Below are 26,397 nucleotides of genomic sequence, written 5' to 3'. Positions count from 1 at the left end.
ATTACCTTCTCTGAGATCTTTCTAACATATATTTGGAAGTAGTTCATGCTAAACTGTTTAGTTAATACATGGTGAGTCGTTTCCCTTACTTAGGAACTGGAAAGACGAAGACGATTGTTGGTATAGTGAGTGCATTACTTGCCTTAGATGCCACTCAGAAGATTGATCAGCAAAAGGCACAAGGTAGCAATGGAGTGTGGGAAAGTAATTCTAAGAGGCTCAGTAACCAATCTGTTGCAATTGCAAGAGCATGGCAGGACGCTGCCTTGGCAAGGCAGGTGGCTAAAGAAGGAGACAACATGGCTACAGTGTCAGTTGGAAGTTTTAAAAGAAAGAGGGTGCTAATTTGTGCTCAATCTAATGCAGCTGTGGATGAACTGGTATCAAGAATTTCAAGGGATGGCCTTTATGGAAGTGATGGTTTGATTTACAAGCCTTATTTAGTTCGCACTGGCAATGTGAAAACTGTTCATCCCAATTCCATGTCATTTTTCATTGATACATTGGTCGAACAACGTTTGGCAGAACAAAGGATAAATGAAGGTGATATATCAAATGATGTAAACTTGGGTTCAACTGTGCTTAGATCTGAATTGGAAAAGTTAATGGAGCGTATTCAGTCTTTTGAAGCCAAGCGTGCAAAATTCCGAGATAATTCCGAGCTAGAAACAAGGACAAAATTAGGAGAAATGGCTGCTGAAGATGATGATCTGGAAGACATGTCTGAGGCAGCAACAGAGGTGACATTACAGAGACTTAATGCAAAAAAGAAGGCAATCTATCGAGACCTATCAATTGCTCAGGCTCGAGAAAGGAAAACTTTTGAGGAGAGCAGATCTCAGAAACTTAGGTTACGGAAATGTATTATCAGGGAAGCTGAGATCTTGGTGACCACTCTTAGTGGCTGTGGTGGAGATATTTATGCAGTTTGCTCGGAATCCATTTCCTCAAACCGGTTTGGAAGACCGTCTGAGGAGTTTTTGTTCGACGTAGTTGTGATTGATGAAGCTGCTCAAGTACGATGTTCTGTACATCTTCTTTTTCTTGTTCATATAACCAGGCAATATAGTTGCACAAAATATATTTATGTGGCACAAAATGTGTTTCGTGTGTCTCTTTGTATGCACACACACACTCACACACCCACACACTCACACACACAAAGTAAAAATTTATACCGTGTTTTCAATGATAAAAGCTCCAAAAACATGTGGAATGAAGAAAAAGAATTCACTTGATGTTTTGGCCGAAATATTCTTCTGAGATTAAAAAAAAAAATACTAAATACTGATATACTTTAGGTTTTTTGGGTTTCTTTAAGTCTCTTCAAAGTTTATAATACAATAAAATTAGTAAGAAGCTTGAAATTTTCATTATTTTCTCTAATTTCTATATTTAAATTTTTTTTGAATTTCCGAGAAAAAAAATCGATATAATACCTGAGGAAATGTCACTAATAAGAACTCAAGAATGATATCTGTGAGCATGATACATGTATGTGTTTATCTTAGTAGCCAAAAGCATGCCTAGGCCCTAGGCACCCACATTTTTTGTCTAGGCTAGGAACTTAGGCAGTCAAGTTTAAAAGAAAAAAAAATAGACGACCTTTTCCTTTAACCTTTCTTTATTCTTTTTCTTCTCCTTCTCCTTCATCCTTTCAATCTTTCATCTCTTTTCATTTACTGTTTTTGGCCCAATTACACACTGCCTAGGCCTTTTTTTAAGGTCCACTGCCCATTCCTGCCTAGTGCTTTTGATTACTTGGATGTGCATGTGTGCATGTGCATATGTGCTAACGGGGTTTTTGTTATTCTGGTCTCTTTCTTTCACTAGAAACTATGCCTTGGATTAAAAAAGCAGAAAATTTGAGGAAAATATTTTATTAGAATTTGCTTCTTGTGACACTTGAGATCATGATCTATTGCTTGCGGTTAAGTCGGGTTCGAGGATAGCTTATTGGGATGAGTCAATTTGGAGGATAAGTGATTGGAGTCTAGCATGTGCATCCGAGAGATTGAAATTCTGGTACATGTTTATAGGTCTGCATAGCTTTTCTGAGATATTGTCTATGCAGAACATGATTTTCATAATGAAGTTAGGATTATGCTTTGAATGTAATTGCTGTTAAAGGTTCACCTCAAAATGATGAGACTAGAGGGTGAACCTTCTTGGAATTAGATCCTATATCCCTCTCTCTCTCTCATATATATATATATATATATAGCAAGACAAATTGTAATCAGGATTATGTTGTGATTGTAATTGCTGTTGAAGGTTGACATTGACCTCAAAATTATGAGACATGGAGGGTGCACTTTCTTGGAATCAAAATCTCTCTCTCTCTCTCTTTATATATATATATATAGGAAGAAAATTTGAAATGAGCTGGCTCTTAGATGTTGCTGGATGACTAAATATTAGAAATCCACCACTAGAGAAACATTAAATCATCACTAAAAACATCATAAGCCATTGCCACATCATTAACTGTTGCTAATATTTCGTAGCGGTGATGAATTTTAAATATTTAACCATCCAGCAACATTTGACAGCCAACTGATTTCAACTCCTATATATAAAATTCATAGTCACAAGTTTTTTTTTTAAAAACATGATAAATTAAATTTCCGTTTAAAACTAAAAAAAATGCATTTTTTTAAAAAACACATTAAAAATGAAAAAACACTTTTTCCTCATTTTTTTATTTTTTTCACTTTTTTCATTTTTTTAATGCCAAAAAGTTTTTTTTTTCTCATTTTCTATTTTTTATTTGTTGGAAATCGACTTATCTTTTGATGTTTGTGTTATTAATTTCTCACTTATTTTATTTTTTTCTCATTTTTATTTTTTAAAATTTTTAAAAATCTACTGTATTTTTCCCTTTTTTCGTTTTTTTTAAGCTTGCCATATTATACCCGAAAAAAACCTCGCCGTTTAAAACTCTGAAACGTTATTTGTGGCTAATATATTTTATATATATATATATATATATATATATATATATATATATATATAGAGAGAGAGAGAGAGAGAGAGAGAGAGAGGATTTTATGGCTTTCTCCTTTGGCCTCTCACAACATACCACCCAATGCAATGTTTCAGTTGGTGTGTTTAATCATATCCACTCATCGAGCAGCTATGATTGGCTGGAGCTCAAGATGGTCGGAGGATTTCAGCAACTCGCAGAACATGTGTTTTGTTCGACAAAAGCATGAAAAAGAAACGTTCAAAACAACTCAGCCGAAAGAAATGTGAAAAACCACATTTTCTTGAAAAAAAAATGCCAAAACAAAAAATATGTAAAAAAAAGCATGTTTTATTCATTTTTTCACTTTTTTGCATTTTGTTTCACGTTTTTTAGTTACGAGATCTTTATTTTCACATTTTTTTTTAGTTTTTCAACTTTTTTAAATTTGGTTAGATTTTCCCAAGAAAAATAACTTTGCTGCATTCTACCTACGAAAAACCTTATCATTTTATACCGGAAAATGATATTTGTGGTAATTGTATATATCTCCCACCAATGTTATCACTGTCGTATCGTGTATCGGTCGGGCCGACCTATACGCCGTATCGTAACGTATCGTAAATGTATCGTAAAATTATTTTTTTAATTTGTAAAAAATATTAAAAATTTATAAAAAATAGAAAAAAAATCAGAAAAATTCTAAAAAAATCCGAAAAAACTAGTAAAAATCAGAAAAATTCAAGAAAAATGTATTTAAAGGAACATTCATCATTCATGTATATGAAGTATGACCTGTGAGCTATGCATATGAACAAGACATTCCAAAATAAGAAATCAAACATTCAAAAAACAAAATAACATACTAAACAACCTAAGAGTATTCAATTACATCACAATTCATAAGTTCAAAAGTCAAAACTCAGAACATATTGACATAGTTTTCAAAACTCAAAACAAAAAGCATCGTCAATCGTCATTTGCATCATCATCTTCATTCTTCATCATCATCTTCACTTCCTTCATTAACTTCTTCTTCTATCCCCTCTGTTGCAAATGGAATGTCACCAACATTCCATTGCTCCCCCCCAGCCTCTCCTTCTTCAACAATCTCTGCTGCTCCTTCAACATTCAAAAAATCAAGATCGTCCTCATCAAGTATTGCAGCTGGTTCTTCTTTAACCCAAGAATCTAATATATCAAAATGGTCAATGAAGATAGGATCATATTTATTGTGATGCTTCCTCGTAGATGTTGTTTCTAGTTGCCTAACAAGAGAAAAAATTAACAAATTGTTAGAGATTAAAATATATATTAGAATTTGATATTCTTGTATAACAAAACAAATGTTTACCTTTGTCTCAACTTCATATTATAACGAACATAAACAAGGTCATTCAACCTTTTATGTTCCAGCCTATTCCTCTTCTTACTATGGATGTGCTGAAATACACTTCAATTTCTTTCACATCCAGTTGCACTACATGTTTGACTGAGTATTCTAATTGCAAGCTTCCTTAATTCTGGGCAATCAGGCCCAAACCTTTCCCACCACAAATCTAATAACAGATGGAAAGTAAAAATGTTGTCAGAAATAAATATATGAGAAGGTAGAATAAGTGCTAAAGAACAAAAAGTATAAAGTTTCTTTTTCTAATACCTGGACGCATAGTTGTCCTGCATCGAACTGCTGTGTCTCTCGCCATGGTACCAGAAGCCGTATCATATTTGTTGATCGACATATGGATAGCGTCTTGTTCTTTACTATCACTTACTAATACATCAATGCAATCCAACATGCCATACTCGACCTCTCTGTCCTTCTTAAAAGTGGGAAGATATCTAATAGCAGGATTTAGGTAGTAGGCTGCTGCATGAAGTGGGCGATGAAGTTGTCCAGACCACCTTTCATCTATAATCTTCCATATAGGCATGTACAACTTCTTTTTTCCCTTCATATTATCTCTAATGGCCTCCTTGGCTCTATCCATAGACTCGTATAAATATCCAATAGAAGGTCTATCTTCACTATCAACTAATCTGAGGACTTTCACTAGAGGTATACAAATCTTCAATAAGTGCACACATGATTCCCAAAAGTCAACATCGAAGATGGTATCCACAACTGTCGCAGCCTTTCTCTTATAGGCATGTGGATATGCAACCCAATCATCACTTGAAAACATCTGCCTGAGAGAAGATCTTTGCTTGACTATACCCTGCACAGTCAAAACATTTGTAGCAAACCGTGTTTGTGCAGGTCGAATCAATTCAGCCCCATTTGTGAATTTCCTCATCAAATTCAAGACATAAGCATGATTGTAAATAAACTTCGTGATTTCTTGGCATCTGTGAACTGTCAACTTCATATCATCCCTTTCACCAAGATCCTGAAGCATAAGATTTACACAGTGAGCAGCACATGGACTCCAATAAAATGTCCCATATCGTGCTGCTAACATTTCACCTGCAGCTTTATAATTTGCTGCATTATCAGTGATAAATTATACGACATTTTCAGGCCCAACTTCTTCTATAACTTTATCAAAAATCCCAAACAACACATCAGCACTCTTCGGAGTATCAGACAAATCAACAGATTTTAAGAACATAGTACCAAGAGGGCAATATACAAGGAAGTTTACCAATGTTCTGTTCTTGATGTCTGTCCACCCATCTGCCATTACACTGCATCCTGTAGCTTTCCAACTCAATTTTAGTTCATCACAATATGTCTTCACATCTCTAACTATATTGTTGAGAATTTTACCTCGCAATTTATGAAAAGAGGGCATTTTATACCCTCGCCCTACACTAGCAATCGCATTTGCTATAGGCTGATAATGATAAGAGTTTGCTGCATTGAAGGGAATGGATGCATCATAGAACCACCTTCCTATGGTTTCATCTGCTGCTTCAATAATATCCTTTGATTGCATGGCTATACGAATCTCAGGCTGAGCACCAGCAGCAGTATAATTGGGAAAAAAATTCTTGATCGAACCAGACATATTGCTCGACTTCATAGTAGGTACTCTACCACCACCAGTACGACCCTGACTTCTGCCACGTCCTCGTGAAACTGAACTTATACTTGCACCTCTTCTTTTTTTGGTTGCAGTTGCAGAAGAACCACCTCCATGCATGATGCCTTTCCCTTTAGTTGTTCCCAAACTGACACCAACATCTTCTTGTTCAAGTTGAACATATTCACCTTCACTTTCTTCTCCTTCATGTGGGTCCCCATATCCTTCCTCCGCATCTTCCATGTCCTTTTCAATCCTACTTGCTTTCACTGCATCAAGAAGCTGCTGACACTGGTGCTTTACATACGCTGGCAATGGGATCTCTTGGGAGCCATTGCAAGCAGCCACATCGCTGTGTGTACCAGCTATATGGTGTTTAAAGCGAGAAATCCCTCCTGATATGATTTGCTTACAATAATTGCACTTAACTCTTAATCTATCTTTGGGATTCACCCTTGTACACCACTGTCATGCAGGATCCGACATTATATCTTCACAAAACAAGTAAAAACATACAAATAAATGTAGGAAATAAGAGAAATGAACGATTCAACGGCAAAAATGAGTTATTTTTTACCTTCTTGGTGTTAAAAACCAAAAAACCCTCTTTCTCCAAGTTTCCCACCGTCCCAAGACTCCCCACAACGAGAAATGAAGCTTCTTCACCGGCAAATCTTGATGCAATGGAGAAAATCTCTCCCTCCCACGTCTCTCGCAGCGTTGAGAAACAAGAAGAGAGAGAGAGAGAGGAGCGTCGGTTTGAGAATAAGAAGCAAAAAGGGGCCCGACGGCCCCTTTTTTAATTTTACTCCCGTATCGTGCGATACGGGGGTGTATCGCACGATACGTACGATACGCGTACGATACGTACGCGTATCGTATTTATTAAGTGTACCGTATCGAAAACTATGATACGGACGATACGTATCGTACGATACGCGTCCGTATCGTACGATACGGATAACATTGTCTCCCACCTTGACTGCAGATTATAGTAGCAGTATGATACTACCTTCGTATACAAGTGAGTCTTCTTCATGTGTTTATACAGTAAAAGATGGGGAAGAAGATAAAGGATAAGTCGTTTACATTTAACGTGATGGACCAATGATGAACATCGTGGCAATAAGGACGATTTGTGGAGTGAAACGAGTAAAGAATAGAAGAAGCTGTTTTTGAGATTATTCAGGATCTTTGTGGATTGTGATTATGCATAGGCATATTAGATTTACTAAGGTCTCATAAACCTTGATTGAATAGTTTTCTCTTACCCTTTTGCTCTGAATTTGAATCTTATGACATCTCAAATATGTGAGACCATTGTTATGCTACTTAAATTTCAATCCTCCAAACTGCTTTCTAGGCCTATGCTCTCTCTCTATCTCTCTCTCTCTCTCTCACACACACACAGGTTGTTTCTTCTCCATTCGTTCACTCATTCATTTGTTCGTGTATAGGTTTGTTGCTCTTGCATTCTTACTTTCTTTTCTCTTTCATTCATAGGCTTTGGAACCAGCAACATTGATTCCTCTTCAACTTTTAAAGTCAAGTGGAACAAAGTGCATTATGGTATCTCCCTCCCTCCCCTCCTCTTTCTCTCTTTCTCGCTCTCTCTCTCTTTTGGTGTGTGGGCTGCTAAGGTTTCTTCTCTGACAATTTTTGCTACAAATTTTTGGCCCTTAAGGTTGGTGATCCAAAACAGCTCCCTGCTACAGTGCTTTCCAACATTGCTAGCAAATTTCTTTTTGAGTGCAGTATGTTTGAACGACTGCAGCGAGCTGGATATCCTGTGACGATGCTTACGACTCAGGTAACTTAAAGATTGTGGAAACATGATTTAGTTTGAAGTTGAATCATGTTTTGCTGAGAAGACAACCGTTGTTCTCAGATTTTTATGACATGAACGTTTAGCACCACAAATTCAGTACCTTTCACTTTGCATTTTGGAATGGACATATAGTGCTCTTCACTAGTTATTTTGGATATTATTATTATTATTATCATTAATGTTATTATTATTATTATTAATCCATCTGTTAATGCAGCATGATCTTGGGCTTGGAAGCCCTGATTTTACAACTTCCCATCTGATTTGAGTTACCACAATTTAATTCATCCTTCCAAATGAAACAATAATAATAGTCATGATGTTATCTAGAGCTAGTGATTAGATTTCATTGTGTTATTCAGCTGGGTGCTTGTTATTTCCAAAAAGTTGGCAGCTGGTATGCTGTAATACCATATTTACTTAGTTTACATGTTGCTGTGTTAGATATTCTGTATGGGTGGTCTCTGTCCCCTAGATGCTGAAACCATGCATCCCTCAGAGACATTGACGTTGTTGTGTAGATACACCATACGGTTGGTTATGCTAGTCAAATGTCTAGGTTGGAACCATCAAAACAAGTTGAACCTAGAAAAGTTTGATATACTTGACCGTAAATTTGGTTGTGACAAAAGTTTAAAAACACTTGTATGGAGAAAAATAATATGCTTTTTATGTTATGAATGTGAAAGATTTAAAAGGTCATGCGAAGCATGCTACTTTTGCTTCCATAATCCTAGTGTCGTTCTTGTCATATGCAAATTGATAAAGAGATGATGGGAAAAGAATCTCAGATTCCACTGCTCAAGTTGAGGTTGTAAATACCGCTTGCATGTCTCTTGTCTGGGATATCTCATTTCTGATTGCTTAAGTAATATTTGACTGTTTCAGTTGTGTGGCATTAACTTTTGCAGTTTGCACATGGGGCAGTCATAGTTAGGGAACATGTCATGTTCTGGTATGCCAGTTTGGATTCTCTCTCTCTCTCTCTCTCTATCTTTAGGTGCGAACATGTGCACTACTCATTGGTGTGCTTACAATGTGCACTATTCATTGGCATGCTTACGATGTGCACTATTCATTGGCATGCTTACGATGTGCACTATTCATTGGTGTGCTTACAAAACACAGCAACATGCTGAGTAAATCTTTCTAGTCATCCTTGCTACCTTGTAAAAGCACTTAGAAATGTGTACATCAATTTCAGTTGGAGGAAATAGATTTTATTTTTCTAAATGGCCATAAAAACCATTCGGTCATCTTTCTATGCATGCATCCACAAGCATATATGTCAATTGTTCAACTTTATCTTTACCAAGGACTTGTTATGTTCTTATATGTGTTTCCTCATTTAAGACCATTTCTTTGATTCTTGTTTTCAGTATCGAATGCATCCAGAAATATGCCAGTTCCCATCCCTACATTTCTATGAAGGGAGGCTGTTAAATGGCCACGATGCAACCAAAAAGTCTGCTCCATTTCATAAAAGCATGTTCTTTGGGCCATATGTTTTTTTTGATGTTACTGATGGTCATGAACGTCGAGGGACTGGTTTAGGTGGACTTTCCATTTCAAACAAAGCTGAGGCTGACGTTGTTATTGAAGTACTGAGGTTTTTGAAGAAAAGGTCCTTTCCTATGCCTTCAATAAAAAACCATACAATAGTGGAATGCCATCTTAAACATGAGATTGCTTAGTCATCTTCTTCCTATGTTGATGTAAACTCAGTTTTTGGGCTATTTTTCATATTCTGATACAGGTATCCCTCAGAGTTTCTTCCTAAAAGAATTGGAATTATATCTCCATACAAGAGTCAGGTAACACTATTACGAGCAAGATTTGCAGATGCATTTGGATCTGTCACTTCTGCAGATGTCGAATTCAACACAGTTGATGGTTTCCAAGGGCGAGAAATAGATATTCTAATTCTATCTACAGTGAGGGCATGTGAGCCTGATCGTGAGGAACCTGCAGTGAATTCAAGTGTCATTGGTTTTGTTGCAGATGTAAGAAGAATGAATGTTGCTCTTACCCGAGCTAGGCTTTCTTTATGGGTTCTTGGCAATGCAAAGACGTTGCAGACTAACCTTCATTGGGCTTCTTTGCTCAGTAATGCAAAAGAAAGGAATTTGGTAATATCAGTGCACAGGCCATATGAGTCTATTTTTAGGTCGTCATCCATTTCAAGGCACACTGTGACTTCAAAAGGAAAAGAATGTGCAGAGAAAAGTTTTAGAGATCACATGCACATTTCATACGATGAACATGCAGAGATCAATAATACTGAGAAGGGACTGAAGGAAAAGAGATCTTTTAGGAGCATACTTAAGGATGTCGACGACCTGGACTTATGCCAATCCTATAGGCATGGCAAACCATCAAGTCATGATTCTGAATGGAATACCACTAAACCAGCTGAAAATAGGCCTTTTTTCCCAGCAGAGAAAAGCAAGGGGCACATGATAAAAGGAGCTTCACATGGATCATCTAAGCATGGCAGATCGAGTCATGGTTCTGAATGTGATATGAGTAGACCGACTGAAAGATTTAGTCGATCTTCTATGGCAGAGAGAAGCAGGGATTTGAGGACGATTAATAGACAAAATGAAACTTGCAAGGGTACCAAAGAAATGGCTTTGAGTATGGAATATTATAGAATGTCTAAAACGAGTACTGATTGTGCAGATGCATCTCATGAAATTGATGCTAATAGTTATTCTTTGCTGGTGGCTGATAAAGCTAGTTGTACACCTCAAATGCAAATTAATCCATCAGTTTCATCTTCTGCCAGTAATTTGCTTAATGCTGTAGATACTAAGAGTTCCTGGTATAACTTGTGTGGAGATGTTGATAGGATAGACACCTGCCATGAAACTGAACATGTTAATAAAATGTCTCCGTTGCTGGAAATAGTAGAAGGCAACCACCCAAGTCATCAGAGAACACGCCCACCTTCTGCTGGTTGCATTTCTGGCACCAAGGGAAGACATCACTGTGATGGAAAAGATAAATACCTGGGAACTACACCTTCTCAAGATGGTCTTGAAGTTGAAACTTCCAAATCAGCTAAAATATCTGGTGCTGGTGGAATTAAAGGAAGCAGATTTTCTGTTTCACCTTCTGCTGATAGTGTTTCTTGCTCTGTTAATAAATCAAAAGAACGAAATGGCAGTAGATCAAGAAAGGTTACTACTGATCAAGAAAACAGGTATGGTGGAAATAGTTCTACTGCTGGAACTTTGACCACATCATCCTTGGCAAACAGCGGTAATAGTTTTGGTCAGGTTTCACCTATAACTCAAGACAGACCTGGGGATGGAGGTAAAAATGATGGTAGCCACATAGCAAGAAATTCAGCAAATGATCCATTAATAGCAAGGAAAAGGCAGCGGGATGCAGTTGAAGCTCTTCTACCGTCGGCTCTTATTTCTTCTAAAAAACCTGAAATCTCAATGGCAATGGATCGTTTAAAAATGCCTTCTCCAAGTTCATCACGAGTTGCAAGTGGTACTAGGTGTCCACCCCAAGATATTGGTAAGGTTCTTTACCTTTTATTGTGCATAGATGACAATCCATACAACTTTATTCCCCATGTTTCCTGTGATATCACTAGGTGTAATAGAGCAAATTTTCCTACACAGTTTTCTAGTTCTTATGACAGCGACAAATATTGTTCTTGGGAAAATATCGGTGAGGTTTTTCTTGGGTATTTTTTTAGTGAGGCTATTTTTCTAAGAAAAATCTCGGTAAAAGCTTTGCAATTTTTTTATAGTAAAAAAATTATGAACAATAATACAAACAAAAAACTGAGGCGACATAAAAAAAATGCCCAACTAGAATGATAAACTTATAAAAATAACGTTTTTCTAATGTTAAAATTGACAATGAATAATGTAATAATTCAAATTTAAACTTATAGTTAACTAAAAATCTAAAACTAACAATTAACAACCACAATACCACAAAGGATATTCAATATAGCAAACTAACAAAGCTACATATGGAAATTAGAAAATGAAAATCGATGAAGTACACAACCATAACAGTTTGTAGTTTATACTTTATAGCCCTTCATGGCTTTAATAATATAAAACAAGTCATTGTCATTCTTCATATAGAAAGTACAAAGATCAAGCCTTAATCTTCATCCCATGAAAGTAGACTCAGAGTCTTCATTTGTTCTATGCCCACATCTTATTGTTCTTTGTCCTCCAAAGACCATCAGTATGTTCTTCATCATCTGAAGACAAACTGTTCTCCATCTCAATATTTTTGAAAGTTAATATTTTTGAGAACCAAGACTGCCCCTGTTCGAGCGCTAGATTAAATGGAGTCGAAAAAAGCACTTAGATAAAAGATGTGATATATATTTTTTTGGTGATATTTCTTCTTTTTCTTTTGGGGGTAAATATCGCGACATTTGTGGCTATGCTTCTGATTGTTGCGACTGTTGCAGTAGTTCGTGCATCTTTGCATTATTTTATCTATTAAATAGTTTGTCAGGCTTTCCTAATTTCACAATTTTTTGCATGCTGTGTATGATTTCTCCTTTTACATAAGAGCTTCATTACCTGGTTTGTCTATTTGTTGTCACAATTGGGTGAAAGGTTTAAAGGAAAATCTAAAGTGGCCATAAAGTGTTACCCGTTATTCATATCTTCAATCTGTTGTTTAGTGTATGACCTTTTGTCCATTATCCACATTGTTTTCATTCAAGTGTTACATTGTGTATTCTAATGTGGATATCTTGGTAACACCATTTTTACAGGTCCATCATCAAGCCAATCACAACAAAAACCTGTGGATGCGACACATATACGAGTTCCTCCACCCAACAAGAAGTCTGGAAGTATTGATATCCAAGAAGAATGGGAAGCATATAAAAACCTTGTCCAGGAACAGAGGAGAAAATAGTTATATGCAGTATTACGATCGATGAGTTAATCCAGCTTATCACAGCTTCTGCAATCATCCTGATGGTATCCTAACTTCATGGCCAAATTTGACTAATTCGTGGATACACTAAGACTTGGACAGCACTTTTGTACATCCTATTCCAGGGTAATGGACAAGCTATTTCGTTGCTGTGCCAGGTCTTCTAGTTGTTGATTTTGTATTGTAGTTATGCATCTGCTATGCGTTGTCAGTGTGAGTTCTGCTTCAGTTAATTCTAGGGATGGCATTCTTAGTGATCCCCATGTATACTTTGGTCTTACACCCAGCTGTATAGGCAAATTCAACCCTTACCCGTGTATAGCAAAGTACATTGATCGCTTACCGATCCTCATCTAATTTCCTTTAAATTTTGGAGCAGTAGTATTCTGTTGTATATATTTCACATTTTAAAGGGTCAATGGAAGAAAGATGACTGGTTCGGTGGCAATTTGCTGCGATCTGGTTGTATGCAGTACAAACTGTACATTGATCAGGGTGGACTTAATGAAATTGTGTCCGTGTAAAGAAGAGAAGCTGAAGTTGTGGTCATGGTTAAGTGTATAGTTTTTATGCTGCTGGGACCTTGGTTTCAACGGCGGTCAAGTCAGCATGCCCAGCTCCGCGATTCTATTCAATTTCACTCACGTTTAACCTTATACATGGATGTAGTGTTTCTCAAAGCTGACAGCAAAGTTCTCAAATGTGAATGTCGTTGGCAGGATCTGCATTTCCAAGTTTAAAACGAATCCATCAAACGGTTGGGAACTAAGATTTCGCGTGGGAAAAGAGCAATTGTGGAACTGAAGTCTTCTCTCGCCAATTAGCGATTGCGTTTAGTTTCTTACGACAATGTGTTCAGCTCTGGCAAATATTAAACCTTTAATCTTAATACACTTACAAACTCAAATTCAGCATTTGCGTGGTTGGAGTAGCGTAAATCATGTCATACCTGATTAGTTAGACGCAGTAATAGCTGTGCAATTCATTCGCACCAGTATCGATGGTTTTGAACCATTCAAATACTGGGATTTGGAAGACATCCAGTTAGACACTCAAAGTACTGGTTGTAATTTTTCTTTGCGGAATTCAATCGGATTCACCTTCCAATCTAAGTTGAGACCCTCGGGCATGGCAATAAGTCAAAAGGGCTGACAGTATTATCTCTCCTGTAACATGCAAAACTACTTTTTTCACGCAATTTCTAACATTAAAACGGATTGGACGGCCTATGTTTGGATTCAGTGGTTCTTGGCTTAGAAGAAGCAAACTTTCATGCTTGTGGAAACGCCTTGTTCGTGGTACGAAAAAGAAAGTGGCGCTTCTTAGTCCAAGATTAGGAAGGAAGAAGAATACAGGGTCATGAAAGGCAAACCTCAATTTTTATTTGGTAAAGACAAGGAAGCACACCCAACAGAATATCTGGCGGGTCTATTCTCTTGTAATCCATACATTTTTTAAAGCTTAGAGCCAAGGCCAAACCAGCACGATCAAAATTGAACTACTGGCAGATAGCATTAAATCTCCCTTTAGCAGCATTTTCAGCTTCATATACAAATAACATCATGTCAATGGGCTCGTGGTCATTCTGCCTAGCCCTTGCAATCCCAGACTTGGCACCAGTGCTCAGATCAAGAGAGATTAAAGAGTTACCCCCTTGGATATAAAGTAACATGCAGATGGGAGCCGCAGATGCCAGGTGGGGCGCACACACAGAAACTGAAGGACCCTTAGATTTGAAGGATGAATCTCCCCTTTCCATAGATGTTTCACCATGTGCAACCCCCAAATTTGATGTTTGAGTATGCCCTTATCATACCAAGTTTGCGACCCTTATGTTCCCTGCATGACCTAAGTTTTTCATCCATTGTTATTGAAAGAGGCATACCGTATGACCAGGTGGCATAGACAAAAGAAGTCGGCATTTCCGGCCAAGCCAGTAAACAACAAAATTATTTGCTTTCTATTAGTAACCTGGTGAGAGTATTCTTCTATTTGCTTGTGCATACTATTGATTTTCTCATAGAGTTGTTTCATGGATCCGAAAGCATATTGTTCCTTCTTCATAGTTGCGACAACGAGAGCAAAGGAGACAACAGGGCATGCTCAATTGCCTAAGAGGAGAAAAATGACTGAGGAAGATGTGAACATTGTTGATGAGTATCATAATACAAGATTGAATAAAATAAAGTGGTACTGTACCTCTTGAGAGGTATCTTCCACATTCAAATGCAATGGGCAAGTCGACTGCTAATGTGCAAGAAAAGGAGAAGCAGCCAAGGGAGCAGAGATGTCACACCCCAACACTTTGACCCCCAATTAACTTTCTTTTGTTAAAACATAAAACGTTGAGTTGCGACAACACAACAATTCAAAAGGAGCTATCTACATCAAAAGAGAATGGGGCAAACATTTCATTATATGATAAATTCAGTTCTTACAAAATCACATCATATTTCTTAATAATACATACCACAAAAATGCTTCAAAACCACAACATTGATGCCTAACAAAAACAAGACATCAATGAAACCAAAACATGATGTACCGGTACTACAACAGACTCAAAATCTCTTCAGTAGGATGTGAGTTGAGCTATCTGATCAACTTGCTGCCCCGGGTTCGCCAAAACTTGAAAAAGGAAAAAAACAGAAAACTTAACCTTCGTAGTATGACAACAAATCAAATAAATCCCTAACCTTCTAAGGTAAGAGCTCAAATATGGTATATAGCATGTCTAGAAACATAATACCATCATATCATAATAGGAGCATGTAATTACATACTTGTCATGGTAGCCCCTCACATATTCCACGACATGTGAGGACTACTCAATGACCTCAGTTAATACACTCTATAGTCACATGCACTTCATGCATATTCGAATCGTCACATTCACTTCATTCACATTTTTCTCTTTTACAATCATTTCAGTTACATTAACTTCAGTGAATTGATAGTTCCTGTGGGTGCAAACACATGCACGTGCACACCATGGGTGACCTACAGTCAGGAGACAACCCCCGTGGCAGCCTAAAACAATATGGATCCATTCACACTGCAACGGTAAAGTACTCGTTTATGAATGTGTGAATTCCAAGGAGAGTTGTTTAGCCTTTCCTAAGACACCTAGGTTGGGAAGGGCAAGCGAGACTATTGGCGAGGGCGGGGCATATCCCAAACACATTGCCATAACCACTGGCCTCACATATATATTTTTTACTTTTCATTACAATAGCACATTCACAAAATGACCGGCTAGCACATGAGGTTGTTCACGTCATGAGTGCAACCATACCTCCAAGCACCTCCACACGAGGGTGACACATATAGTCAATACTCTTAGCTAGCCATCATAATTTTACGGGTACAAATACTCTTCAAATTCATTCAATTGCATCATGCCCATGACCATGCATACGAAACATATTACAACATTTACATAATTCAAACATATCAATCACATCTTATAAAACTTAACCGAACCACGAAAAGTGGTCTCGATCTGTGATTGGCTCGTAGTTGTCCTACACAATTATCATTCTAGGATGTTTTCTAATGCACAATCGCGATCGAGGATATAATCGACTCCATACCCCACCCCATCTGCCCTAAACTGTTAATTGCTAACATGTGTACGTCATTGCATAGTTGTTTAAAAACATTCAGCTAATCTCATAATCCTTCAATCATATGCACACATTCATGTAGCAATAAGCACTTATAACACACACATAAATCACAAACACAACATAGGATCTTACGATCTTGAAAAGCATGCGTTCTAAATTTGGACACCAAACAAGGATTTGCTTAGAATGCCGCCATACCTAGCGCGTGTTGCTACAAATTCTCAAAATTGCCTCGAACTTTGAATCTTGTTGCTCAAGGTCTACCTGATATGCCCGGTGTGCCTGCAAACATAATCAAGCGATAAGTTCATTACTCACTTTGCTTTACAATCTATATAAGTATGAAATAGAATCATTGAGACATAGGTCATTGCCTCAAGAGGGTGCCGATAGGTAGTATGAGCCCACAAAGCTCTCCAATAGGTCTCTTCCTAACTCTTTGAGGTTGTGACGAAACAATTTAAGCTCCAAGCTTTTGACTCAACCAATCACTAATACATTTCTCACTTGCATTTTTAATTGAGCTGTCTTCCCAACATAAATACTTTTTCTCAATAAGCAACATAACACACACATCAACAATAGCATATATCGCAAGTTCACTAAAACGGTTTTAAACTTTCTGAACTACATCAAGTCTCTACCATACTTCCTAACCGCTTCGAATGTTAACCCATAATGCTAGAAAGATAATTATAGACAGATCATCATCCCCCCAAAATAGCAATGTCACTAACATGTATTCTAAATCATCCAATCTTGAGTCTAGCATGCTCAAATAATAATTATAAATGCATTAATATAAAATATTAAACAATTTAGGCTCAATTAGGCCTCGGTCACCTCCTTTCTTTGACTGTCCACCACCATCCCCCCTTTCAATGTACCTCTAACACCTTCTATTCGTAGTTATGATGGGAAAGACGTGTTCCTTAAGCTACAATCCGATCAAACAACCACAAAAAGAGTGAGAATGAGCGAAAGAGAATTCAAAAGAGGGGTCTACAATTAGAAGAGAGCCTACGTTAGCTATGAGAGAGGCGGTTCAGTTGAGGGAGGCTGAAGATGAGTGAGAGAGGACAGGAGAGGATGGGAGTGAGAGAGAGAGAGCACATGGAAAGGGGGAACGGTGGTGGACAGTCAAAGAGAGGGGAAAAAGAGGGTTCAGGTGAGGGAGAAAGGGTAGGTGCGAGCGAGAGAGAGTGTACAGAGAGGAAAAGTGCTCAGTTTGAGGGAGAGGGAAAAACAATGAGAGTGAGACTAGCGATAGGGAGACTCTGAGTAGAGAGACGATGAGAGAGGAGGCTGCGTGTGAAAATGGCTAGTGGTAGAGAGCAAGAGTACGAACAAAGAGACAAGAGGGCGATAGAGGAGCGCGGGAGGGAGAGAGTGCAGAAAAAGAGGGGAGACAGATAGAGAGAGCTCAGAACAGAGGGAGAGGCGGGCAAAGATCAGAGAGAGGGGGAAGGAGAAGAAGGAAGAGAGAGAGAAATCAGGCGAGCTTACCTCAATGCCACCGTTGCCCTTCACCTCCGCCACTGCAGCAATTTCTTCCACCTCCTCCTTCTCTGTGTTGCGGTTGAAACAGTGGAAGAGACGAAGAGGAAAAGTCAGTGTCGACCTCCTCTTCACACATGGAGCTCGGTCCGGGTCTAGACCTGATCCAACTCTATCTGCCAAAACATAAAACTCTCATGTGCTCTCCTTCAACCCATGGTGTTGCCATTCCACTTTCACTAGAGGAATTCTCTTAGTGTGAAGTACTTGCTCTCTTTGATACACAATCTAATAGGATTTTCTTTCATTGTCAAATCATCTTGCACTTGAATACCTTGAAAGTCAATCACATGCGTAGGATCTGACACATACTTTTGAAGCATGAAAACATGAAAAACATCATGAACATGACTTAAATTAGGTGGTAGTGCCAATCTGTATGCCACCTTTCTAACCTTCTCTAATATCTCAAAAGGTCTAATAAACATTGTGCTCAACTTTCCCTTAATACCGAATTGAAAAACACCTTTAGTAGGTGAAATTTTCAAGAAAACATGATCACCAACATCAAAAGCCAACTCTTTATGTCGAATATCGACATAACTCTTTTGTCTATTATAAGTTGTCACTAACTTTTTCCTTATCAATTGTACTTGGTCGGTATAATGCTGTAATACCAAAGAGTTTTCGATCTTGCCATCATCCAATTTGATCCAACAAGTTGGTGATCAACATGGCCTTTCATACAAGGCCTCAAAAGGTGCCATCCCGATACTAGAGTGGTAATTGTTGTTATGTGCAAACTCTACCAATTTCACATGCTTATTCCATTCTCCTTTACAGTCCAAAACACAAGCACGTAATTGTCCTCTAAGGTCTGAATGGTCCTCTCAGGTCAGTTTTGGGGTGGAAGGTTGTGCTCAACTTAAGCTTGGTATCCAATGCCTTTTTTAATTACCCCCAAAACCTAGAGGTAAAACATAGATCTTGATACACAATAATAGACTTTGGCACCCCATGCAATCTCACTATCTATCAAATACATAACTCTATAAGGCTTTCCAATGGCTGGCTGATTCTGATTGGTAGAAAGTGAGCAGACTTCGTAAGTCGATCAACAATTACCCATTGTCCTCTGGTGTGTGGCAAACCAATCATGAAATCCATTGTAATGTCCTCCCACTTTCACATTGGAATATCTATCCTCTGCAACAATCTCCTTGGCCACCAATGTTCTACTTTCACCTGCCAACTGGTAGGGTCCGACCCGAATGCGGATAAGAGATCTCCAAAGAGCCGTCGAGACCCTCTCCAAGATCTAGGAGGAGGTTGCCGATATAGGGTTTAAAAGTTTAAATACAAGAGTGGTTCCCACCGGACAGTCACCCCGGCTCAAATGTAGGTCAAGTTATTACAAGTATGGCTTCCCCAATCCTGGCTTGAGCCTACTACAAGAGTCTAGAATAGGTGTGAGACTTAATACAAAGCGTAGCGATACATCAAGCGCTCATCTCACTCAACATCCACCAAACCATTCAAACCACCCTGTCATGCAATCCCTACGCGAAACAAACCACACCCTTATCCCTAGGTGGTTCACAACCTGGAAATCGTGTCCTTGGCAAGGTACCTTGGAGGGATTCCATCCGGTTGTCAATGCCGTAGGCGGTTTGAAAAGCAAATACACCCTTTTCCCCGGATCTATAGGGTGATCCGATTTTACCTCCCAAGGCCACGCTTAGGGACTCCTCGAGCTTCACCAAAGGGGATAACCAGCAACAACAAGGCTGCTCCCTTTGATATTTTCAGCTACGTCCACCTTCGCCGAGTAGAACACCTCCTTGGGCAGAATTAGAACAAGAGGAAATCAAGTTCTACTCGTTAGAATAAGGAGAGAAGAGTAGGTGGATCTAGTCACCCGACAGGAATCGATCCCCTTGTTGATTTGTGTAGTGAAGGGGGATGCAATTGCCAACGTCGCTTAGCGGACGCGGTTCCTTCTCTCCTTAGGCTGTAATCTCCCATGGGTAGAGGTTGAGCCACACGTTCTATTTGCTGGAATAAAGTTTTGAGAAGCAAAACCAGCAAGTATCAAGTATAGAAGTGAAAAGGGAAATCAACTTCTAGAAGAGGAAAACCTTCACCCGTAAGACCAATTTAACTCCGGTCTTTTGTATTGAGAGGGGGAAGCAATCGCCGGTGCGCCGGCGAACGTTGAGGCAATCCTGAAGTTACGCTCCTTCTCCTTCTTTCCCGACCTCTACTATCTCCCACGAACTCGCGAGCACGACTCCCAAATGAACCACACGAACAAGGCAATCACGATCTAAATGATAAAAGAAAAGGGAGTAGAGATTGTGGATGCACTTCACTAGATAATCGGATAACCCGTAGGAAGTGACGTGGATAGGGGGATGCAATTGTTGGAAGCACCAACACACGCGTGTCTTCCTTCTTCTCCAGTGGATATGGACGCTCCGGCGAGGTATGTTAGTCGGAATCCGGCCGGTCCCTCCTTGTCCTTCTCGGCTCCTAGATTGGCTCACGAGGTTCTCAAATGAGTCACCTTCTCCCTTACGCGAGCTAGGGATAGGATGCATCCAAGGTAGGTGCAGATTGCTAGCCAAGAGGGGAGATCGGATCTTCCTTGATTGAGGGAGGAGGATCTTCAAGAATCGCAAGGATCTCTTGCCTTTTTCGGAGTGGTCTAGGTGCAATGTATCTTTTTCCCAAATGTAGACCGGATTCAATGAATCTAGCCAGTGGTTCAACCTTTCCTTCTTTGTTGGAGGAAAATTAGGGACGGAGGATCTTGCGAGGATGGTGCGAGCTGCTATCAGCCACGTGTCCTCACGTCGTGGCGCCACCAAGCACCTGCCTTACTTGAAAGACGACCAGATTCAACATACCCAAATGGCGATAAGATCCCCTTCCAAATCTGTCGAGGCTTTAGGAGCGGGTGCCAAGTGTCCCTCCGTCCCTAAAAGGAACGTTCTTGGTGCGCCCCTCCTTCCTAATCTCTACCGACAGATTTGTAATACTTGTAAGCCATACTTGTAATAACTTGACCTACATTTGAGCCGGGGTGACTATCCGGCAGAAACCACTCTTGTATTTAAACTTTTAAACCCTATATCGGCAACCTCCTCCTAGATCTTGGAGAGGGTCTCGACGGCTCTTTGGAGATCTCTTATCCGCATTCCTTTCCCGTAGCGGATTTGTTGCCCAAGGTGGATAGCACCAATCCCTCGAGCTGCCACGTATCTCCCACGAAATCAGCGGCTTTTTTCGTCCTCCAATTCTGTCGCTAGAGGATTTGGAAAGAGGAGACGGCGCCAAAGCTTTCCTTCCCAGCACCCTTATGCACTAGGGTCTCCCTTTTCTTTCCGGACGAATGTACCCATGCTAACAATAAATAATTCAAGTGAAATCGAGATATAGCAAGGGTAGAGTTGGAACTGAGTACCCAAAGGCCGGATCTGGCCTGGAGTCACCGGATCTGGCCTGGAGTCACCGGATCTGGCCGGAAATATGACCGGAACTCCGATCTACTCCATGAAATCCGGTAAACAGTTTTATAGATGCACAGAACTTACAGACGATGATTCACCGGTCAAATGAACTCCGAATACCGTGATTTTTGGATATGTCATAGATAATTTAATTACAAATCCAACGGTATATGGATTGCCTGAAAACTCCACTGGAATCGCTGGAATTATCCTCTGCAAGTGTCGGTTCTGCGGCGGACTGCGCCTGAGCAGCGGTGGCGAAAACAGCGAACTTCCACGGCGGAATTGACAGGTGCGCCCAGGTTCGATCAGGCTAAAATTTCAGTATGTTGTATCTGAGAATGAGAGCTTTCCAACACGCTATAGAGCGCCTCAAAACTCCCAGTAAATCGTCTGGAACAGCCCTCGGATCAGAGAGGTCGCCTGTCTTCTTCTTCAGAAATCCGAAGGATGCCTCCTCCACGTTTTCTCCTGCTTTCCTTCCGTGATTTCTCCCTTTCCTTCCGCGAACCTTCTTCTTTCTTCCTTTCTCACCTCACTCCAGAACTTAAGTAATATCAACTCATACCTTCCGGACGTGAAAATACCCAATCCGATCGTGGTTATCCTGGGAGAGCTCTGAATTTAGGCGGCGGAAAGAATCCACCAGATGCTTCTTCCTTCTCCTTGTTGAACCGAGCGATCAAATCTTCCTTCCCCTTCGATGCCGTGGTCACCAACCTCCGTTAGACAAGATTCTTGAATGCAAAGAATGGTTCCTCGTTGATCTTAAGGTCAGGGCCCAAGTATTGGAAGAATGATAATACTTGGCCCACGATGAAAACCTCGCCGGATATTGATGGTGGCTAACCGACGGGCAGATCCACGACACATCCCTTCTCCACCTCCCTCTATGGCAGACGCCTCTCAACACCTTCGTGTTCAAGGTGAAGGCACGAATGCATATCCAAGATCTTCTTGGTTCAGGACGATGACAAGCTTCGCGTTAATGGCTACCGGCAGCCATTAATCTCTCGAAACCTCTCAATAACCTCACGGCTTGGTGAGTGTTGCAGTGTAGTGCTTCCATGGAAGCCACGACCTAAGGTCCAAGGAACTCCTCACGCGGAGAGAGAAAACTTCAATTTGATTAAGCAAGAATGAATTAAGTGTCTCGGTTTTGGCTTAAATACAAGTGCCAAACCGGTTCAAAGAAATGTCTCGGGACGAGACGCTAAACAAACCGAATCAAACAATAAAACGGTACAAAAAGCAAATCAAATCATCCTAAGTGTTCAAATCTGAATTGGGCCAAAGGCCTCACCTCGCCCAGGTCCGCTGAGCTTTGCCAACTAGATCCTTGAAGTGGGCTTGAGCCCACAGCTCTTGATCCGCACCCGGTCCACGCGTGCTCCTCACCAAGCCGAGCCCACCTTTATCTAGGCTGATCGTGCCTAGGTCTTCTCTTTCCGGACTAGGTGAGTCCGGGTCTTCCTCGACTAGGCTAGGTGCGCCTAGTTCTTCACTACCTAGACCAAGCGGGTCTAGGCCTCCTAGGTCGAGACCACCTAGGTCTTCTACGAGTCTTGCTCCCTTAGCCTCACAATGAATTGCAACGCGCCCCTCGCTTTGCACTAACCCGCTCCATGCTCTTGTTGAGGGATTAACCTCACAATGGGTAAGTCCGTCATCTACCAAAAATGCCAAGGAGGAACTAGAGAAGTTAACCTCCCTATGCATTTGACCCTCTTCCGGAGTCGCTTCCACCTATTTCTCGCAAAACTCAAAAGAACAAAAGTTAGCCTCACAATAAGAAAGGGCACCTTCGGATGAGGTGCCCACGTGGGATGTTCGAGTTCTAGGAAGGCACGTATCAACCCCACCCTCATCAGATCAAGCTTGTCCCCAAGATCGTGTTGCCGGGAAACAGAGACAAATCTAATCCAATTCCTCCCAAGAAGTCCCACCATCTGGACCTTCCCATTCAACCAAGACCTCATGTCGTTGTCTTCCATCCCTCAAAGCGTATCGGTGCCTCAAGATCCGATACATAGTAGGTAGCTGGTCCGGTATATGCTCCATGTTCCCGGGAAGTGGTCCATGGTGCAGTTTCAACCGGGTCACGTGAAAAACCGGTAAGTCCCAAAAATCCATGCAACTCCTTTGGGTTTTTGGGTAAGGGCCATTGCTCGATCACTACCAACTTCTCTGGCTCAGCTCTAACTCCATGCTCGGAGACAATGTGTCCCAAGTACCCCACTGAGGTCTGGCCAAAGGTACACTTAGACATCTTAGCATATAGCTGGTTGTCCCTCAAGATGGTAAGGATGGTGTCTAAGTGCTTCGTATGCATCTCTAATGTCAGACTGTATACAAGTATATCATCAAAAAATACTAGTACATAGTCTCGTAGATAGCTTCTAAAGAGGTCATTCATGCACCTCTGAAATGTGGCAGGTGCATTAGTTAATCCAAAGGGCATTACGAGAAATTCGTAATGACCATCATGTGTGCGAAAAGCTGTCTTATGAATGTCCTCCCTCTGCATACGAATCTGGTGGTAGCCTGCTCTTAAGTCTATTTTCGAAAAGTAAGAAGCACCAACTAACTCATCAAGTAACTCATCTATGACTGGTATAGGATGCTTATCCTTTACCGTGACCACCTCATTGAGGGCCCGGTAGTCTACATAGAACCTCCATGTGCCATCCTTCTTCTTAACTAACAAAACAGGTGATGAAAACAGACTACTACTAGGTCAGATGACCCCACTTTCGAGCATCTCCTTCATGAGCCTCTCTATCTCTGCTTTCTAACCGTAAGCATACCGGTATGGTCGTACATTCACTGCCTCTGCTCCCTTGGTGAGGGTGATCCTATGATCATATGAACGTGTGGGAGGCAAGCTCTTAGGCTCTTCGAAAACTGAAGGGAATCGATCAATCATACACTGAATGTTTCGAGGAATCTTTTCAACACGGGTGGTGGAAGGTACAACATCTTTTACCATGGACACTAGCCAATATGCTGGCTGATTTGCAATGAGGGCCTTCAAGGCCGGCTTAGGGTCCACGCTAGGATTGATTGCTTTGAGGGTTACTTCCCCTCCACCCTCCTTAGGAAACGTCATAGTCATGTCCATCCAAGTCCAACAAGATTCTTTTCAAGGTTTTCATCCATTGAATCCCAAGTACTACATCCACACCCTCAATGGGGAGAAGGTACAGATCTACCTTGAAAGGAACCTTGTGCATTTCCAAGCTCACGTTTTTGCAAATCTCATTGCAAGATAGCTTCTCTCCATTTCCAACCATGACATTGAAAGAAGCTTGGGGAGTAGTCTTGCCCTCCACGAGGTGTGCCAACTTCGAATTGAGGAAGTTGTGGGTGGCCCCGGTATCAAGAAGAACAATTACTTTTTGGTTGTTGATCTTACCCACAACCTTCATCGCATTAGACCCATTATTGGTAAGGGCGTGGCACAAGCCCTCCTCTTTCTCCTCAGTATCCTCTTCTACCTTGGCTACCATACTGCCCTCGGTATCTAACTCTTCACTTCCCTCAAGTTCCTGATCACTATCTGTGACCTCATATAACTGAAAATGCTTGCACTTATGACCCGCATGCCACTTTTCTTCACAGTTGAAGCAAAGTTCTTTCTTAATCCTTTCCTTTCTTTCTTGATCGGAAATGTATTTAATGGGAATGTTATTGCGAAAGGCTGGCCGATTCTCAAACCTTTTATTGGGTGGAGCTGATTTCCCAAAGTTAGGCTTGGGTTTGGATGCCAACCCCGGTTTGTAAGCCTTCTTCCGTGCCTCTCTTCTTCTAAGTTGCTCTTCAATGGTCTTGGCCAATGCAAAACACTTTCCCAACTCGGTAGGAGGATCCCTAAGCATCTCAATTTGGATATCCTCATCAAGACCCCCTATGAAGTGGGCAATCTTGGATTATTCGGGTCGATTTTTAACCATACTCGACAATCTCTTAAACTTGCTTTGGTAATCTTGAACTGTGGAAGTTTGTTTGAGATTTCGCAATTCAATCTCATGGTTAACATATTATGTTTCTCCAAATCGAAGTAAGAGTTCCTCCTTGAAGAGGTCCCAAGTAGCATTCAGATAGTCCTCTTCCCAAAAGCAATACCATTGTATGGCCTCCTCTTCTAGATACATCTTTGCCAAACGAATCTTGTGTTGCTCTACAATTTCTTGGCAAATGAAGTATTGTTCGGCTTTGTAGACTCATTCTTTTGGCCTCTTTCCATTGAATTTAGGAAAGTCCATTTTTGGCATAGGAAGTCTTGGCTCCTCATAGTTTCGGCCTCTCCTTCCATGGTTAAAACCAGCATGGTGCTGGCCTCTTCCTTGGCCATGCATCATCTCAATCTCCCTATCTAGCTCTTCTTCAAATCCACCCAAAGTCATTGATTGCATGGACCGGTTCTCATGATGCCTCCTTGGTCCGTCATGGTGTGGACCCAAATTTTGGTAAGGCTCGTCGTGGTGCTGCCCTTCTTGGTTTTGCCTTTGCTCTAGGAAGGCTCTCCTTATCTCCTCTGGTGTAGGTCTCTCACCCCCTCGTCTGGCCCTCTCTCCCACATGTATTGGTGCCCCGTAGATAGCTGCGTTAAGAATAAAATTCACATGAAATGGAGGCGCTTTGGGCATTACTCTCTTTCACTGTAAAACATGGGGAAACAACCTGCTCCCTAAATGATAAAGGTAGAAGGCGTACCCCCAACAAGCTGTTGCTGCTACCAGATCCAAATGGAGTCACTAATTGGAACTTGTTATATGTGCACTGTTTTAATATGTTGCATTTTGAGAAAATATGATTTTTAATTTATAATACTGTTCAAAATTTCACAATTCATTCAACCAAATTGGAGATAAATCATCTGCATCTGAACTGGTTGCAAATCACAATTGTAGAGTCAATTTTTTTGATGGAACATAATACCCCGCATAATGTCTAGGAAGGAGAACTTAAATTAATTCATGCATTATTTCACCGCAAACTACTCCAT

At 40.3% G+C, this 26,397-nt stretch overlaps 3 protein-coding genes across 6 annotated transcripts in view; 1 reads left to right on the top strand and 2 right to left on the bottom strand.

Moving 5' to 3' along the window:
* Positions 1-13,290, top strand: part of LOC116267851 (uncharacterized) — a 57,982-nt gene extending 44,692 nt beyond the window's left edge. For 2 of the 3 annotated variants that reach the window (XM_031649780.2, XM_031649779.2), the window contains 6 exons: positions 94-1,016; positions 7,495-7,560; positions 7,676-7,801; positions 9,199-9,443; positions 9,576-11,350; positions 12,585-13,290. In XM_031649780.2, coding sequence (XP_031505640.1) covers positions 94-1,016; positions 7,495-7,560; positions 7,676-7,801; positions 9,199-9,443; positions 9,576-11,350; positions 12,585-12,730 — 3,281 coding nt within the window. In that variant the 3' untranslated portion in view covers positions 12,731-13,290. Of the gene's footprint in view, positions 1-93; positions 1,017-7,494; positions 7,561-7,675; positions 7,802-9,198; positions 9,444-9,575; positions 11,351-12,584 lie in introns of those variants that run through there. The other variant, XM_050075336.1, reaches the window with a different exon arrangement.
* On the bottom strand, positions 3,688-6,642 carry LOC126409259 (uncharacterized). Of its 2 annotated transcripts, XR_007572170.1 has the most exons (3): positions 4,626-6,642; positions 4,320-4,524; positions 3,688-4,233 (listed from the first exon to the last, which is right to left on the bottom strand). XR_007572170.1 is itself a non-coding variant. In XM_050075337.1 (2 exons), exons 1-2 carry the CDS (start codon positions 5,425-5,427, stop codon positions 4,421-4,423), a joined length of 906 nt encoding a protein of 301 aa, XP_049931294.1. In that variant the 5' UTR covers positions 5,428-6,642; the 3' UTR covers positions 3,688-4,420. The 2 variants fall into 2 exon arrangements, 1 of the variants encoding a protein (XP_049931294.1); XM_050075337.1 differs by having other exon boundaries at positions 3,688-4,524.
* Positions 13,291-23,364: 10,074 nt separating the features above from the next.
* LOC116267862 (uncharacterized) lies at positions 23,365-25,267 on the bottom strand. The gene is made up of 3 exons (XM_031649801.1): positions 24,602-25,267; positions 24,186-24,483; positions 23,365-24,089 (listed from the first exon to the last, which is right to left on the bottom strand). The coding sequence occupies exons 1-3, from the start codon at positions 25,265-25,267 to the stop codon at positions 23,365-23,367; spliced, it is 1,689 nt and encodes a 562-aa protein (XP_031505661.1).
* Positions 25,268-26,397: the final 1,130 nt, after the last annotated feature.

This window comes from Nymphaea colorata, unplaced genomic scaffold (assembly GCF_008831285.2).
Source record: "Nymphaea colorata isolate Beijing-Zhang1983 unplaced genomic scaffold, ASM883128v2 scaffold0001, whole genome shotgun sequence".
NCBI classification, from domain to species: Eukaryota; Viridiplantae; Streptophyta; class Magnoliopsida; order Nymphaeales; family Nymphaeaceae; genus Nymphaea; species Nymphaea colorata.
The sequence above is the reverse complement of the archived record's forward strand: the minus strand, read 5'-3'. Positions and strand labels throughout refer to the sequence as shown.